The sequence below is a fragment of the Camelina sativa genome, chromosome 2 (genome assembly GCF_000633955.1).
Source record: "Camelina sativa cultivar DH55 chromosome 2, Cs, whole genome shotgun sequence".
In the NCBI taxonomy this organism is placed as follows: domain Eukaryota; kingdom Viridiplantae; phylum Streptophyta; class Magnoliopsida; order Brassicales; family Brassicaceae; genus Camelina; species Camelina sativa.
The window spans coordinates 8194802-8210639 of record NC_025686.1 but is presented as its reverse complement, the minus strand read 5'-3'; the positions used below and the strand labels follow the sequence as shown (position 1 = coordinate 8210639).

Sequence of the window (15838 nt, the reverse complement as noted above, 5' to 3'; positions counted from 1 at the left end):
GTCCTGGGGGGTAATCCCTTGCTTGTTCTTCAGAAATAACCTTAGCCATCTAATAAATATAATTCAGCAGTAAAGCATAAAATAAGTCAGCCATAACATATGACAAACTCAGACGCAAAGCATATAATAACTCAGCCACAAATACATAACTCAACCGTAAAGCATAAAATAACTCAGTCACCAATACATTGTTAACCATAACTCAACCACAACAACAAACAAACTCAGTCACATGCATTAATAAATCATAAATCAGTCGTAAAGCATATAGTAACTCAGCCATCGAATCGAATGGATCTAACAAATCAGCCATCATATGTAAATCAACGACGGCGACAATCAGCCATAAACTATCAACAAAAACCCTCAATCAGGCGCAAAACTCAAAAATAAAGAGGAAGACACATACCGGAACTCGAAGACGAGACGGCTTAGACGGAAACGAACAAGAGAGAGAGAGTTTTCGCCGACGAAGAGAGAAAGAGCGAATGACGATATCGAGCAAGGACGGCAAGAGATAACGGCGAGAGATGACGGCGAGAGAGTAGAGAAAGACAAAATATTGCCGGCGGAATTAGGGTTCGTCGAAGAGAGAGAGAGAGTTTTTTTTTGCAGTTTGTGAACAGTGAAAACTGTTCACTTTCCCTCTCATTTGATGTAAACAAGAAAACTGTCGATTTTGGGAAAAAAAACTGACTAGTGACGTGGAAAATAAAAAATGATCTGTATTTTAATTTGCTGATGTATATTTTTTTATATTTTTACTCAAAATTGAAAAGCTAAACCCACAGGGTAAATTGTAATTACACCCATACATAAATAAACCAACTTTTGGATAACATTTGATTAATTCTTTTTAATTTTAAATCAGAAAATAAACTTTTAACTCACAGACTCATCCAGTCCTGCAAAAGAGAAGCGAGTCACATTCAATAACTCCATATCTCTTCACCAGCTTTGATCTACAAAGTCAAATTTTCTTAGATAAGTATGAGACAAAGAGACATGCGACATTCACTTATCAAACTGGTACGAAAATGATTATGTATTTCATGGATATTTGGTCACGGGATGGTCGAAACTCGGGAATAGAGTCCGAGTCAAATATGGTTGTACATAAGCTGTTTCAATCAAAAGTTCTAGCAAACGGCTTCCAAGCTGAAAAATTGATATGAGTACAACAGCAAAGATTAAGTTTTTGGGTCACCATCGAAAGCAATTATCATCAATTCCACTCAAAAAGTTTAAAATACACCACATACCTTAGCTTGTGTAGCTCGCTCCCATGGTTTGGTATACGTTCACTTTTCACCAATTTGAGTGCATCAATAATCTTTTTTTTTTTTTTTTCTCGAATCAAACTATTATTAACAGGTTTCCTATACAATTGCTTTCTATTCAGTTCCTCTTGTGAGTCCCTTGCATTATTCTTTTGAGTTTTCTTCAAGAATGCTTCAGTCTCTTCCTTAAAACTTGACGACGTCTCCTCAAAGAAATCAAATTTCCTCTTATCTTTGTGCAATTGTGCTCGAAGCTCTCGATGAGATTGCCATTGAAATGGACGGAATTAAAAACGGGTTTGTCGTGAACAGAGAGAGAAGTAGAAGAGCAAGAAGAAGAAGAAGCTGAAATCGGAAGTGAGTGGAGACAATTTCATCATCAGAGAGCTCATCGGGAGATCTATGGAACTCCGGCGAGACATATGCTGGCGACCAAACATTGACTAGACTTGACTGTGTATGTTATTGAAGGACTGGTTAAGTTAATGAATACGATTGACAGATTGTTCTGGTAAAATAAAATCAATTAAAAAAGACAAATAATGTCGTCGACCTCCAAAGCCTCAACAACGGCCACACTTACCGTAACCTCCACATCGACCACCGCCAAATCGGCCGCCAACATTTCCAAAACGACCACCAAATCGGCCACCAATATTGCCAAAACGACCGCCAAAACGTCCGCCTGAACCAGAATGGCCAGGGGAGGAATCTCTCATCAGTAGAGCCGTCTTAACTACAAGTTCCTTTCCAATCATATGACTACCATTAAGTTCCAACGCCTTCGTTGCGTCTCCTTTTAGATCAATGTAAGCAAATCTGTAAAAGAAAAATAAAACATAGCTTTTAGTTATAACGTCTTTAACTTTAAGTACTTGTAACAATTTGAGGAGGAAGTCACAAACCCTTTGAAAAAACCGGTTTCAAAGTTTGTTGGAACAAAAACCCTTGTGATCTCCCCACAGGCACTGAAATGTTTACTTAATGCGGTCTTGATATCATTCTCTGGAAGTGAAGAGCCGAATCCTTCAACGTAAATCGTTTGAACACTGCCATACCACCAATATCAGTGACAGTACTTTAAGAGAGAACATTATCAAGCACAGCAACATCTTACGTACAAACATGGAAAAAGTCAATATATTCACCTGCTTTGTGGAGCCATTTCATCAGAATTTTTATCTGCTGAATCTGAACTGCTTGCATTATTGCTAGTTGGCGGAGCTGCCTTCTGTCGCAGGCATGGCTACATTTTCATAAACAAGTAATGCGACAACAGTTTGATATTTATAGATAGAAAATGAATAAACAACTAGCTTGATGCCCTAATATGCAAAGTATACATATGCAAAATTAGTGACTAAAAAAAAAAAAAAAAACTTTAGACACAAGTCATTAATGAGATATTAATAAGTATCACCTTGTCATCCTGATGAGAATCATCATCAGAAGATGAAGAAGAATCTTTAGCAGGTTCCTATTTTTTTCCGCATTAGCAATCACAAAGTAAGTATATAAATGTCTCTCTGATCTAAGTTATTCTTAAACAAAAATTCATGTCGGGTGAGCGTACCGCATCAGAAGATGATTCATCTTCAGACGAACTTCTCTCTGCTTTCGCCGTTAAAGAATTATTTTTAGCAGCTGCATCCGGATTCTTGGTTTCAGAAAATTCCTGAAATCAATATTAAATGAAAAGTATGCATAACTACTAATTCAACATAAACAATACTACAATATATACAACATATAAAACTTATCTAACAATAAAGCACACTTAATTTAAATTCACACAAAGTTATAAACCTTCAGTGAGGTCAAAATCTTCTGTAGATCTGCATTGGTCGCCAACAAATCCACCTTTGAGGTCAAGAAATCCACTTTTGTTGTTAACAAATCCATCTTTGCTTCCATCAGCTGAAGAGAGAGAACAAATCCTTCCATTGTCTCCTGTTACATGACTAGCTATTAAAACACTACTTATGAGAACAACGGAGAAAGACTGAATTTAATCAGTAGTACTCTCCCAAGAACATGAATAGGAGTCCTCGGAATCCAAGTCCAACCTTGTTCTCATGTTTTTTCTTTTGCTTCTTCAGATTTGCTTTGCTCTCCAAATCATCTTTTGCCTCTCTCTTACCTAAAAGGAAACCAGCAAACACACAAATATTTTAACTTATTCCCTCAGCCAAAGCAGCTCTCAAAAGTAAATATGGAGCTCATAATACAGCAAAGAGAGAGCAACACAAAAGAAACCTAACCTTTCGTTAACGGCTTCATGGCCTTAATCACAGCAGGATTTGCTTCAACCTGAATATATAAAGATCAAAACCAAATTCATGTTATCCATGTGAATAAACTATTAATAGAGAAAGAGTGCTTCAAGACTGAGTAAGAAAAACAACAAAGAACAAAGCCATAATTATGGGTTAAAAGGTTACTCTGGTGGCAGATTTCCTGCCCATGGAGAATGATATAATTCGAGAGAGAAGAGCTAACCCCCTACAGCTGACTAAGATAATTTTCAATTTTAGGGCTTTTTGTCGTAGTTTGTATTCTATTTTATTCTTGAACACGGAGAATTTTATCCAAAGAAAAAGAACAAGAAAAGACACATTAAACTATAACTTACATCTAAAATCAATAGAGAAACCAAACCTAAAAAGATATTTTAAAAATCATTTAAAGATATTGTAAATTTGTAAATGTGTAATTGAGTACAAAAATGAAAATGTAAAAAAATGAGTATTTAAAAAAAAAAAAATCTAGTAAGGACATTTCTAACAATTTCACTATTAAATTAAATATGGTTAGTATGAGACTGGACCTAATCGCCAAAAAGAGAAAAGGACATGATTTTTTAGTGAAGAAAAGGGAAAATTAGGGTTCTTTTTAGATATTGATATGTATATAGTTTTTTTTGTTTTTTTTTTTCTATTTTCTTAAGAAAAAACAAAGTTAAATTTTTGTTTTGACTCATATCACGATATTATAGCGTTTCAAGTTCGATTCCCCTTGATAATGGGAAGCAAAAAGGATGATCAAGTGGAGGCTGAGCTTGTTCCTGAGGATGATATGCTTGTACCAGTTGGACCAATGACAAGGGCAATGACCAAACAGCTTGCTGAAGTAGTTCATTTGATATTTGAAGATATTTGGAGCAAAGAGAACATGAGAATTTCTATTGGGGATGATATCGATCAAGTACAGCCCACTTTGAGCCTAATACAAGCCCAAGATAATCACTTTATTTTGTGGTTAAAGAAGAGTGACGAAAATAAGAGATACATGCACCAAGAGTTGGGTCTTCATTCAACTATCTATCTTTATTGTCTTTTAGTTTCAAGAATAATTAATACTTGGCTTTGTCACCAAGTTTTCTATCCCTATATAAACACATGTAATCTCATTTGAGAGGTCATTCAATCAAGAAATCTTTTATCTTTTATTTGAGAGTAGTAAATTCCTTTCTTCCTTTGGAACTTGTTCTTTCTCCTTGGTGGGGGTTACATCAAAGAGTTTTCGGTATATCAAGTGATTCCACAGCACTTGACGTTGCCATTCACTAGCTGAGGATTGAAGAGTCGTTATAAGAGAGTCTACGACACAAGGATTTTCGGGATTCGTCTCACGCCTTGTCATCTGTCTCCACGAAGCTTCTATCTAAAGTTCCACCGCCTTGCTTTGTTTGGTTTGTTTTAAGAGAGTTTGGGGCATAAGGATTTTCGAGTTCATCTCACGCCTTATCATCCAGCTTCGCTAGCCATCGGAGTTCTAGGATTATCAGTCTACTAACCTTAGAGCGTCGATTCCTTGGGAGGATCACATCACCCCTGCTGCGCGAAACTAAGTCACATTTTCCTGAACACCTTTACACAGATATGGGCCTATCTAACTGTAATGCCCCGCACCAAGACTATGCCCGGACAATCAAACTGGTGCGGTAATGCTCGACCCAACGTCAGTACAGTTTAACGCCAAGGAGTCTTCCAAGCGTGACTGGTGACTTAGGCATCCTTAGGTAAATAGAATCAGACTTTGACCGTTAGATTTATGATCAGTTCGTTAAGGATTGGAAAGGTACGTTCGATGGTCGGAAAATCTTTCGGTACGGTTGTGTACCGCGTGCGGGCAGGACGGACGGCCATGGGATGGCCTAGTAAGCTGCTTAAGGGGATAAACCGCCCTACCTTGTGGATAAGGACGCCCCTTTTGCTGTGTCTGACCGTGATTTGTCCTTACCTTGAAGCTTATCCATCCGTCCAAGCTTATCCGATCATTGTCCTTATCTTATCCATCCACCCAAGCTTATCCTGTCCCAAACCGACCCTATAAATACCTTACCCCCTCGTCCATCATTCTTCATTTCACACCCAAAAACCTCTAGAGCCCCCTAGGAGCACTAGCCCGCGAAGGAAGCTCTCGGAGAACCTTCAGCCGCCCGCCTAAGATCTGTGAGTTCGGTCGCGTGTGGGCAGCACGTGAATAGGGTTTTAGTTTATTGTTTTAGTATTTTAATATTTAGTTTATTAGTTGTTTATTTATTTATTTATTTTAGTAGTTATTTATTTTAATAGTTATTTATTAGTTAGTTAATTATTTATTTAAGTAATTAATTAGTTTGAGGTTAGGTAGTATTACTTAGAATTATTTAGTAATGCTCTTAGGTTGGTTGGTTGCTATATTGTTTGTTTTGTTGCTTGTTGCTTGTTGCTTGTTGATTGTTGTGATTGCTTGTTGCATTACTGTTATGCTGTCTGCATTTTTGTTATAGCGTCGCGATAGTATAGCCGTGATGCTGGACGGTTAGTCGCATTGCCGTTATGCCGTCTGATTGCTATTGTTTGCTGCATGGTAGTTAGTATCATTTAGCTAGTTGCATTAGTCGAATCATGTGGATCTCGTCGTCTGCTGTGCGTTGCGTGTAACTCCGTAACGTGATGGCTTACGAAGGTTCGGAGCGGGTCATTCCCGGCCGGACGCTACATGACGATGTAGTATGAAGAAATGTATATCCTCTGTAGACTTTGTGTCTAGGGGTGGGGGCATTGCCTTGAGGAATGTATATCCTCTGTAGACTTTGTGTCTAGGGGTGGGGGCATTGCCTCGGGGAGATCATGTATTCGATAGGGGCCCAACTTAGGAGATTAGAATGGCATATTTAATTATATTGTTTATGTATACTCATTGTAGTATACTTTGCTTGTTGTTTGCATTGCTTGCTGCGTGTTGATTGTTATTTTGGGATTTTTGGGGTTGGGGCATACTAACATTAGAGATCCCGAACTCATTGAGTAATCTTATTCGGACCAGTAGAGGGATATTTTAGAGGGGAAGCTGGACGTTAGGAAAGCCAGTGTAGGTTTTCTGCCATTTTCTAAAATATGTTTTCAAGTATATGTAAGAATAATGTTTTGGAGATTAGCTCCGTCCGAATAAAATGTATGCCTTTTGGTAACCTATTTCCGCTGTACTTGATATATTATGTATAATAAAGATGTTTTACATTCGGAGTTGGCTCTTAATGATTATGGTCTAGTCCGGACCGCCCAAACATTCGTTCATGGTAAGGGTTGGCAAGCCTAGACCCATGTCCGAGTGGGATGGCCTTGTGGTATGGATGACTAGGGAGACTGAATTGTTTTGGTAGCCTCGGTTGTCCGTCTGCGAGCGTCATCACGTAGCATCTTTGGCCGTCCTATCTATAGAATGGTTCGAGGGTGTTACACTAACGGTTCATTTGAATACTCTGAGAGATGGTCTGTAACGCCCCTGAACCGTCCTATGACCACGAAGGCTGTCGGACAGCCACGGGACGCTACTTGTAGAATTGCGCCAAGGTGATCCGGTCGAGGGACGGAAGCTGCAGACTTCCCGACCGGTCCTCCCTAGCATAATCCCACCCGCAGCCGAGGTTACTTAGGCTTTGCAACCCTCGCGGCCTGGTGCGTTGTGTTAGCCCGGACTAGGCCGAGTATCAGTTGCAACTTGCCATGCTTTCCTGAAAACCGAATATATATTACTTTAACAAAATATTTCATCGTAAATAAGTTATTAAAGCAATATATAAAGATAGTCGGAAAACTTTACACTTATTCGTTTAAGAAAATATAGGGTTTTACACGAAACACAAGAAAACCCTATCCGGTACCCTAACGTTTGCTCCGGCTCTAGACTCACTTAGGCTTCCCTGCAAGACCAAAAATAGAGTCGTGAGTAATCTAAGATTACTCAGTGAGTCTGGGTACCCCTCTATCCTAAACAGGATACTATTTTTCCCAAGCCGACTACCCCGGCAAACAAAGAAAGCTAGCAAGCTACAAAGCTAGCAATAACATCAAAGCAACGCAGCAAAAGCTATAGCGGAAGCAATCCAACAATAACATGCAAGTGAGGTTAGATCTCTATGACTTCATTCGAACAATCTATACTTGCCACCATAAGAGAAAGACGATCTAAGGAAACAAGGGTTACTTGAACCTTAGACTCTTACCTCGTACACGACTTACTAAGTCGTCTAGATACTTAAAATACCGTAGACTCTTAAACAACTCGCAACACGCAACATGCAAAGACAACTAGACATAAACAAGGGACACTTGAATACTCTAGACTCTTTACACCCAGGGCCCTTTCGATAGTCTGTTCCGTTCCAACACTTCCCATGCCGAGACCACAAAGTTCTCCGGCATAAACCCACAAATAGCCACATCGTCATGTAGCGGTTATGATGGTAGCTAGCCAACCGTAACTATGTCCCCGCGTGAGTGGTCGTCGGGAACTCACGCGTGACATCCACATTTGGAACAGAAAAATCGACTCATTATTCTAGCTAAGACTCAAGAAACAAAATTCAAGAGACCAAGCTAGGATAAATCACACAACAATAATTCAAGCCTTGATGAATCGAGCACCATAGCAAGAAATCAAGCAAGAATACCACATGAATTAATCAACAAGAAGCAAGAAATATATTTCATGCAACTTAAGATTATTTTACGTGCATGCAACCCACTTAAGAGACTTAAGCAAAATGAATGCAACAAGTCCATTTACGCATGCAATCCATCTGATTTTCCCCTTTTAAAATTCTTAAGTCCAATTTACGCATGTAGGTCCAATTGCTTTAACCACTTAAATCTCTTAAGTCCAATTCATGCATGAAAGCCAACCGCTTAAACCATTTAGTCTCTTAAGTCCAATTATCCATGCAAGCCAACCGCTTAAACCGTTTAATCTCTTGAGTCCAAATTATGCATGCAAGCCAACCGCTTAAACCGTTTAGTCTCTTAAGTCCAAATTATGCATGCAACCATCTTTAACCAACATCATGCCTTATAATGCAAATCGCGTCGATGATGATTACTTTTAAACCCAATTTTTAAGCAAGACTTATTACTGTTAAACTCCTCCAATTTCGATCATGCATGCAATAAACTTCAACCGCAACAACATGCATTGACTCTACATGCTTACCACAGACTCACCTTTACGCGTCGATGATGATTACCCGGATTTCACTGCACCACTCGATCAGACAATCTTCGCGTCGATCAGCCTTCCGCTTCTTCGACCGCAATCACCGTCTCGCCCTCGGCTTCCCTTTACCGTAAACCGCCTATCTCCTCGATAACTTCGATTGCGATAGCGTCTATATTCAACTCCCTTCAATCGCAAGAGCTCCTTCTATCGAACGTTTTGATCACAGCAACACCGTTCCTTGATACAAGCGTTTCTCCTTCGATCTCCCTCTCGATCGTTCTTGATCTCTCACTCGACAATTCTCTCTATTTCTCTCTCGAAATAGCTTAAGTGTTTTTGAGTGTTTTTGGACTAAACACCCAAATAAAGTCGAAAACCTTGTATTTATAGGCTTCAAATTCTCTTCATTCCCTTAGTGCATTTCGACAAGTGGCTCTCTCCCTCCTTGCATGTGCTGCGTGAATCTCACCCCCAATGGATGCTTGCCATTAAGCAACTAATCTTCTTTGTATTAGTGCATGTAAACACTTCTATTAGTGCATGATGCTTAATCGCGATTTAGCATTAGCTCTTGGCCAATAGGATTCCGCCATCTTCCTTAATCTCCTTGATTAAGTTAATCCTCCACTATCTCTCTTAATCTCCTTGAATTTTTTTTAATTCCTCCCACTAACTTCTCCTTAATTAATTTAACCTCCCACTTTCCTTAATTCCCATTGGTCGAAATTTTGAGAGAAGAATAATTTTCCCAAAATACTCGATCCTTCGTCCGGCACCTTTGACTATGCGTCTCGGATGTCTCGACAATTTTTCTCGGGTCATCGGCAAATTCCTCGGGCTCTCGACAATTTTCTCGGTTACTCGGCATCTTCCTCGAGCCTCGACAATTCTCTCGGGTACTCGGCAACTTCCTCGAGCCTCAACAATTCTCTCGAGTACTCGGCAACTTCCTCGAGCCTCGACAATTCTCTCGAGTACTCGGCATCTTCCTCGGGTCCTCGATAATTCTCTCGGGTACTCGGCAACTTCCTCGAGTCCTCGACAATTCTCTCGGGTACTCGGCAACTTCCTCGAGTCCTCGATAATTCTCTCGGCCTTCTCAAAAAATTTCTTCGACGAATTTTCTCTACCTTCTCGGCCAACTCTTCTACCTCCCGATCGGTCTTAGGGTCTCGGTCGTGCATCCGGTTACTCCGGTCTTGGCTCGGCCATTCTCCGACTCACGATTATTTTCTCGGGCTTCTTTGGGTCGTTCTCCTTTATTTTCATTCTTCTCCTTTCTTAGGTCTTTTCCAGCCCCTTTCCTCAATCTTTTATTTTGAGATTGCTACTCTTGGTGAGGGTCATTACATGGTCTATCCGTGGGCTGCACCTTCCCCATAGATTAGTCTGCCTTCCATAAGCTTGGGGATTACTCTGAGTTAACAAAAAAAAAACAAAAAAACTTAATAGAATGTCTAGATTAGGACCTGCACGATGTGTGGGTTTAAAAATCATCCAATAACATTAAATATTAAAAGAATATCTAAATATTTGGTTGTAAGTAAATATATTTTTGGAAGTAAATATATAAATATTTTTAGTTAGAGAGAAAATTTTACTTTAATACGTTAATTTCTATTTTAAAATTATTTTTAAAATTCTTACAATCATCTAAAGCTAAATTAACAACTACCAAAAACTAGGAGTGTTTATACAACACTTATACCCATTTCGTCACAAAACAGACTAAAACCGACAAAAAATTGGTTTGTTAGTGTTTCTAGGGTTAAAATATGTCACAATCCAATGCATTAGACTAATTATAAGAGTTAGAGATGGAGTATGAGTGTTTAGACAACACTTAATTATACCCATTTTGTTCCAAAACAGGCTAAAACCGACAAAACGTAATGCAGCGGAAAATCCTAGGTAAGGCAAGCGCTAAACCTATTTGAAAAACGAGTTTGCAAGCGACAAACTCAAAGGATAAAACTCTGCAATTCACCAGAAAAGGGTTCTGGAATCCACCAGAAAAGATAAAAGAGATAAACTCTAAAACTTTATTGATAAGAATAATAAGATATCCTCGATAGGTTACAACTAAAGTTGTTTATTTAGTAAAACAAAGCTAGCAAAACCCTAACCTAGAATGGAAAACCAATAGAAATTGACATAATCAAGAATTAATAAATAAAAGCTAAATTAATTAAAATCCTAACGATTATGCTCCTGCATCAAAACGTTTCTTAGAAGCAGTAAACAGCTTGGTTAGTGTTTCTAGGGTCAAAATTTGTCACAATCTAGTGTATTTGACTAATTATAAGAGTTAGGGATGTATAAAGAGTGTTTAGACAACATTTATACCCATTTCGTCCCAAAACAGACTAAAACCGACAAAACAGGCTAAAACTGGCAAAATGTTGTTTAGAAGCAGTAAACACCATTCTTACTGTTTCTAGTATCAAAATGTGTCACAATCCAATGAATTTAACTAATTATAAGAGTTAGAGATGAATTAGAAGTGTTTAGACAACACTTATACCCATTTCGTCCCAAAACAAGCTAAAACCGACAAAACATTGCTTAGAAGCAGTAAACAGCTTTGTTAGTGTTTCTAAAAAGAATAATAAAATTTAAAGAAATAAAAATTTTGATAAAATCTTTAGCAAAATCTTTCTCTATTAAATAAGCATGATAGAGTATATTTACATAACCATTTATATTGTTAGGCAATTAAAGAAATAGAATAAAATCTCCAGAATTAATTATATCAAGCAACTAAATTTATAATTTTGTAATCAATTTTATTCAGTTATTTGTCTCCCTTTTTAGATGAACCGTTAGTTATTCAAGATATAATAAATTTTAAATTTCAAAAAGTTCAAAATATTATAAATATTTATACTTGTTAAAAAAGTATCACGAACATGGTTATATACTTATATGGCGGAACGGTTTATTTTAATATTAATATAAATTTTAAATTATCATTAACTATTACACCATGTATGAATCATTAACTAGAATATGACCCGTGCTAGAGCACGGGTTGAAATTCTTTCAATTTGTTTATTTGGTAATTTTTATTTAAAACATCGTATATGTGATTATTTTATTTGTTTTCAAAGTTTTTTTGGATGGAACATTATGCCATAAAATCATATATTGAATATGACTTATGAAAATAACATCTATTTTGTAAGATATATTCTAATATATCTAGATTTTGACCCGCGGTATAACGCGGATTAAGTTGTGTGATAAAAAATTAATTTTTCTTTGTTAATTTTATTTGATTTGTTTAGTATTTAAAATCATATATTGTATTTTGATTGTTAATTCTATGATTTAACCTATAGTATAACACATACTAATTTTAGAACCAAATATGTAACGTATGATTGTCAAAATCATCGTGACCGAGAAAGCCTACCAAACAACATTATTCCAAACTTAAATTTAATCTAAGAAATCATATTTTTGAAATTTTAACCGTGCTCTAGCAAGAAATCATATTTCTTGAAAAATTTTTCATATTATAGTGACGTATTATTGATCCGTGCTATAACAATCAAATTCGAGTGTTTATAATTTTTAACTTTTTGTTCTATCATATATTTATGATATTCTTAAAAATATCAGATTAAACTATTTCTAAAGATTCCAAATTAAATTATTTAAATTTTTTATTATAGTATATAAAACTATACAATTCAACAAAAGAGATATATGAAATGAATTTAATATTAAAATTTTGACCCGTTACTTAGTCAAAATTTTCTGATAAAATAAAGTAAGATTTTATTTTTTAGTATAATCGGAAATCACTTGCAATCTGCGGAAGAGTGATTAATTTCTGAGATTTTTTTGCCTATATATGGTTAGTTAATATTCTTTGGAGATTCTATTTTATTTTTTAGAATATATTTTTAAGAGCTAATCCTAAATCTATATAACCTATCAAATAATTAATCTATATAACCTATCAAATAATTAATTTTAGTTATAACCTATCTTAATATTATATGGTCTACCAATTTGAAGTCGTGTACTTCTGTTTTATTAAAAAGGTGATAATAGAATATTAAACATATTTAATTAAGTTGATTAAATTACGGTTAAGTAAAATTAATTTATTTTGTAGTATACCGCAGGTTAAGTTTTAAAATTAGCAATCCAAATACTGTACATTTATACAATCTTAAGCACTATATAAAACAAACAAATTAATAAATAAATATAATTTGAAATGTTTTAAACATAGTTTTTAAAAATTCTGCGGTTACCACGAATTAAAATCTAGTTGGTCCAATTATAATGATCTCCTCCACTTAGTCGCGATCACGCAGAGCTTATTAAATGGGCTACATGCTTGATTTCATGTGTTGGGATCATCTAGGCTCATGGTTACAGCCCTACCACAACATGCCTAGCGACTGATTCAAGAGTAATCTAAAGTTGGAGACAATAATTTTATGGGTTTGAGTCGCAGAGACAACGGGGTCTAAAGTTGGAAGAAAGGTTTGGAAAGATGAATTATATAGAAAGATCAAAGATGTATAGTAGTTTCAAACTCAAAAGGTTTAATAACTTTTCTCTAATAAGAAAAAATACTTCGGAAAATTGGTCGTCAATGGCCGACAAAGAAGAACAACATTAGCTGTCGTTGGCCTTTATGTCGATGAAGGTGGTAGTCTGCTTAATTTGCCTGCACAACAAAAGCGTCAACAGCGTCTACACATGCCAAAACCTCCACAGCGACCACCACCATATCGGCCGCCAACACTGCCAAAACGTCCGCCAAATCGTCCGCCTGAACCAAGATTACTACCAGAATGGCCAGTGTAGGGATCTCTCATAATTAGAGCCTTCTTAACTACAAGTTCCTTTCCAATCATAACACTACCATTAAGTTCCAACGCCTTCTTTGCGTCTTCTTTTAGATCAATGTAAGCAAATCTGTAAAAGAAAAATACAACGTAGCTTATTATATCATATAGTTAAAAGCTTTTAACTTATAAGTTGTCACAAACTTGAAAAGGAAGTAACAAACCCTTTGACAGAACCGGTTAGAAAGCTTGTTGGAACAAAAACCCTTGTGATCTCTCCACATGTACTGAAATGTTCACTTAATGCGGTCTTGATATCATCCTCCGGAAGGGAAGAGCCAAATCCTTCAACGTAAATAGTTTGGACACTGCCACACCACAAGTATCAGTACTTTCAAGAGAAAACATTATCAACACAAGAATATCTTGCGTACGTAAACAAATCTCGCAAACATCGAAAAATCAATTCACCTGCTTTGTGGAGGAGTGAATGCAGCTATATTGCCATTCTCAGCAGCCTCTTCATCAGAGTCTTTTACTGCTAAATATGAACTGCTTGCAGCCTTGCTAGTAGGCGGCGCTGCCTTCTGTCGTAGCAAGTTTACATTTGATGCCTAGTAAACAAAGGACATATGCAAAATTAGGGATCAAAAAAAAAAAAGTAAGACACAACAAGAATGAGATATAAAGTATCACCTTGTCATCCTGAGAATCATCTTCTGAGGATGAGTCAGAAGATGAAGAAGAATCTTTAACAGGATCCTTTGAAGGCTCCTATTTTTCTCCATTAGCAAACACAATTAAGTTTGTAAATGTCGCTCTAAGTTGTTTTTAAACAAAAATCCGTGTTGAGTGTGTACCTCATCAGAAGTATAAAGTATCACCTTGTCATCCTGAGAATCATCTTCTGATTCATCCTCAGACGAACTGCTCTCTGCTTTCGCCGTCAAAGAACCATTGGTTTCAACAACTTCCTGAAATTAATGTTAGGAAAGTATGCATAACTACTAATTGAACATGAACAATACTACAATATAAACAACATATAGAACTTATATAAAGTTGAATTCACATAAGTTAAAACCTTCAGTGAGGTCAAAATCTCTTGTAGATCTGCAGTGGTCGCCAACGAATCCACCTTTGAGGTCAACAAATCCACTTTTGTAATTAACAAATCCATCTTTGCTTCCATCAGCTGAAGAAAGTCCATTGTCTCCTGGTACATAACTAGCCATTAAAACAGTATGTAAGAGAATAAATAACTGAGAAAGACTGAATTTAATCAGTACTCTCTCAAGAACATTAGGATTCCTCCGAATATTTAACCTTGTTCTCAGATTCTTTCTTTTGATTTTTCTTTTGCTTCTTCAGTTTTACTTTGGTCTCCAAATCATCTTCTGCCTCTCTCTTACCTTAAAAGAACACCAGCAAACAAAAAAGAACCAATATTCACAAATCATTATTATTTTCCCCCCTATAACCACATATACCCAAAAACACAAGAACACATATCATATATGTAAGTAATTAAATAACTTATTTCCTCAGCCATAGGAGCAAAACTGCACAAGTCATATATTCACTCATATAGTAGTAAAGAGAGAGCAACATAAAAGAAACCTAATTTTCTTACCTTTCTTCAACGGCTTCGTGGTCTTGATTATAGCAGGATCTGCTTCAACCTGAAAATTTGAATAAATTAAACCAAAACAAATTCCAGTTTAGCTTTGCGAATAAACCACAGCTTAAAAACTGAGTAGGAAGAACAACAAAGAAGAAAGTCATATCGTGGGTAACAAATTAATTACTTTGGTGGTATATTTCTTGCTAGACTTGCCCATGGAGAATGATAAGTAAGGAGAAAAGCTCAAAGAGACCTTTACGTTTTCGAGAGAGAGAAGCAAAAACCCTACAGCACCTCAATTAAGATATTTTCTCACTTTTAAAATTGAGTTTTATTTTATTATAATTTTTGAAACTTGACGAAGAGTTACATAATTGTATTTTACGTCTTTAACATACATTTTAGGTCTAAAATTGTATTTTATTTTAATGTTTAAATAAATAAAGGGAATATAACACCCACACCCACTTTCTCACAAACAAATACCACCCACATCCACTTTCCACTCTCTCTATACTTTCTACCTGTAAAATTACATCTTACCCCTCAAAACTCTTTTCAGTCAATTTATTTTTACTTACCGATCTCAATTTTTTTTCCAATCAGTACATTTATTTTTTACAACCGTAAAAAACACAAAA

General features: G+C 36.4%; 2 protein-coding genes across 2 annotated transcripts; both read right to left on the bottom strand.

Annotated features, from left to right (window-relative positions):
- Positions 883-3745, bottom strand: LOC104749674 (nucleolin 1-like). Its single transcript, XM_010471352.1, has 10 exons — positions 3722-3745; positions 3542-3590; positions 3347-3420; positions 3087-3230; positions 2854-2955; positions 2701-2757; positions 2429-2526; positions 2186-2329; positions 1864-2099; positions 883-905 (listed from the first exon to the last, which is right to left on the bottom strand). Exons 1-10 carry the CDS (start codon positions 3743-3745, stop codon positions 883-885), a joined length of 951 nt encoding a protein of 316 aa, XP_010469654.1.
- LOC104720085 (nucleolin 1-like) lies at positions 13342-15465 on the bottom strand. The gene is made up of 9 exons (XM_010438059.1): positions 15382-15465; positions 15207-15255; positions 14900-14985; positions 14658-14789; positions 14434-14547; positions 14270-14347; positions 14045-14187; positions 13798-13941; positions 13342-13703 (listed from the first exon to the last, which is right to left on the bottom strand). Exons 1-9 carry the CDS (start codon positions 15412-15414, stop codon positions 13469-13471), a joined length of 1014 nt encoding a protein of 337 aa, XP_010436361.1. The 5' UTR covers positions 15415-15465; the 3' UTR covers positions 13342-13468.

What these genes read in the sequence shown, in the direction of transcription:
- LOC104749674 (XM_010471352.1), bottom strand. Translation starts at nt 3,745, where the DNA reads ATGGGCAGGAAATCTGCCACCAGA. An exon ending in ATTCTCATCAGGATGACAAG is followed by an intron (nt 2,527 to 2,700) that starts GTGATACTTATT and finishes ATGAAAATGTAG; the next exon opens with CCATGCCTGCGACAGAAGGC. An exon ending in TGGTCGATGTGGAGGTTACG is followed by an intron (nt 906 to 1,863) that starts GTAAGTGTGGCC and finishes TCTCTTTTGCAG; the next exon opens with GACTGGATGAGTCTGTGAGT.
- LOC104720085 (XM_010438059.1), bottom strand. Translation starts at nt 15,414, where the DNA reads ATGGGCAAGTCTAGCAAGAAATATACCACCAAA. An exon ending in AGATTTTGACCTCACTGAAG is followed by an intron (nt 14,548 to 14,657) that starts GTTTTAACTTAT and finishes CATTAATTTCAG; the next exon opens with GAAGTTGTTGAAACCAATGG. An exon ending in ATGATTCTCAGGATGACAAG is followed by an intron (nt 14,188 to 14,269) that starts GTGATACTTTAT and finishes TTTGTTTACTAG; the next exon opens with GCATCAAATGTAAACTTGCT.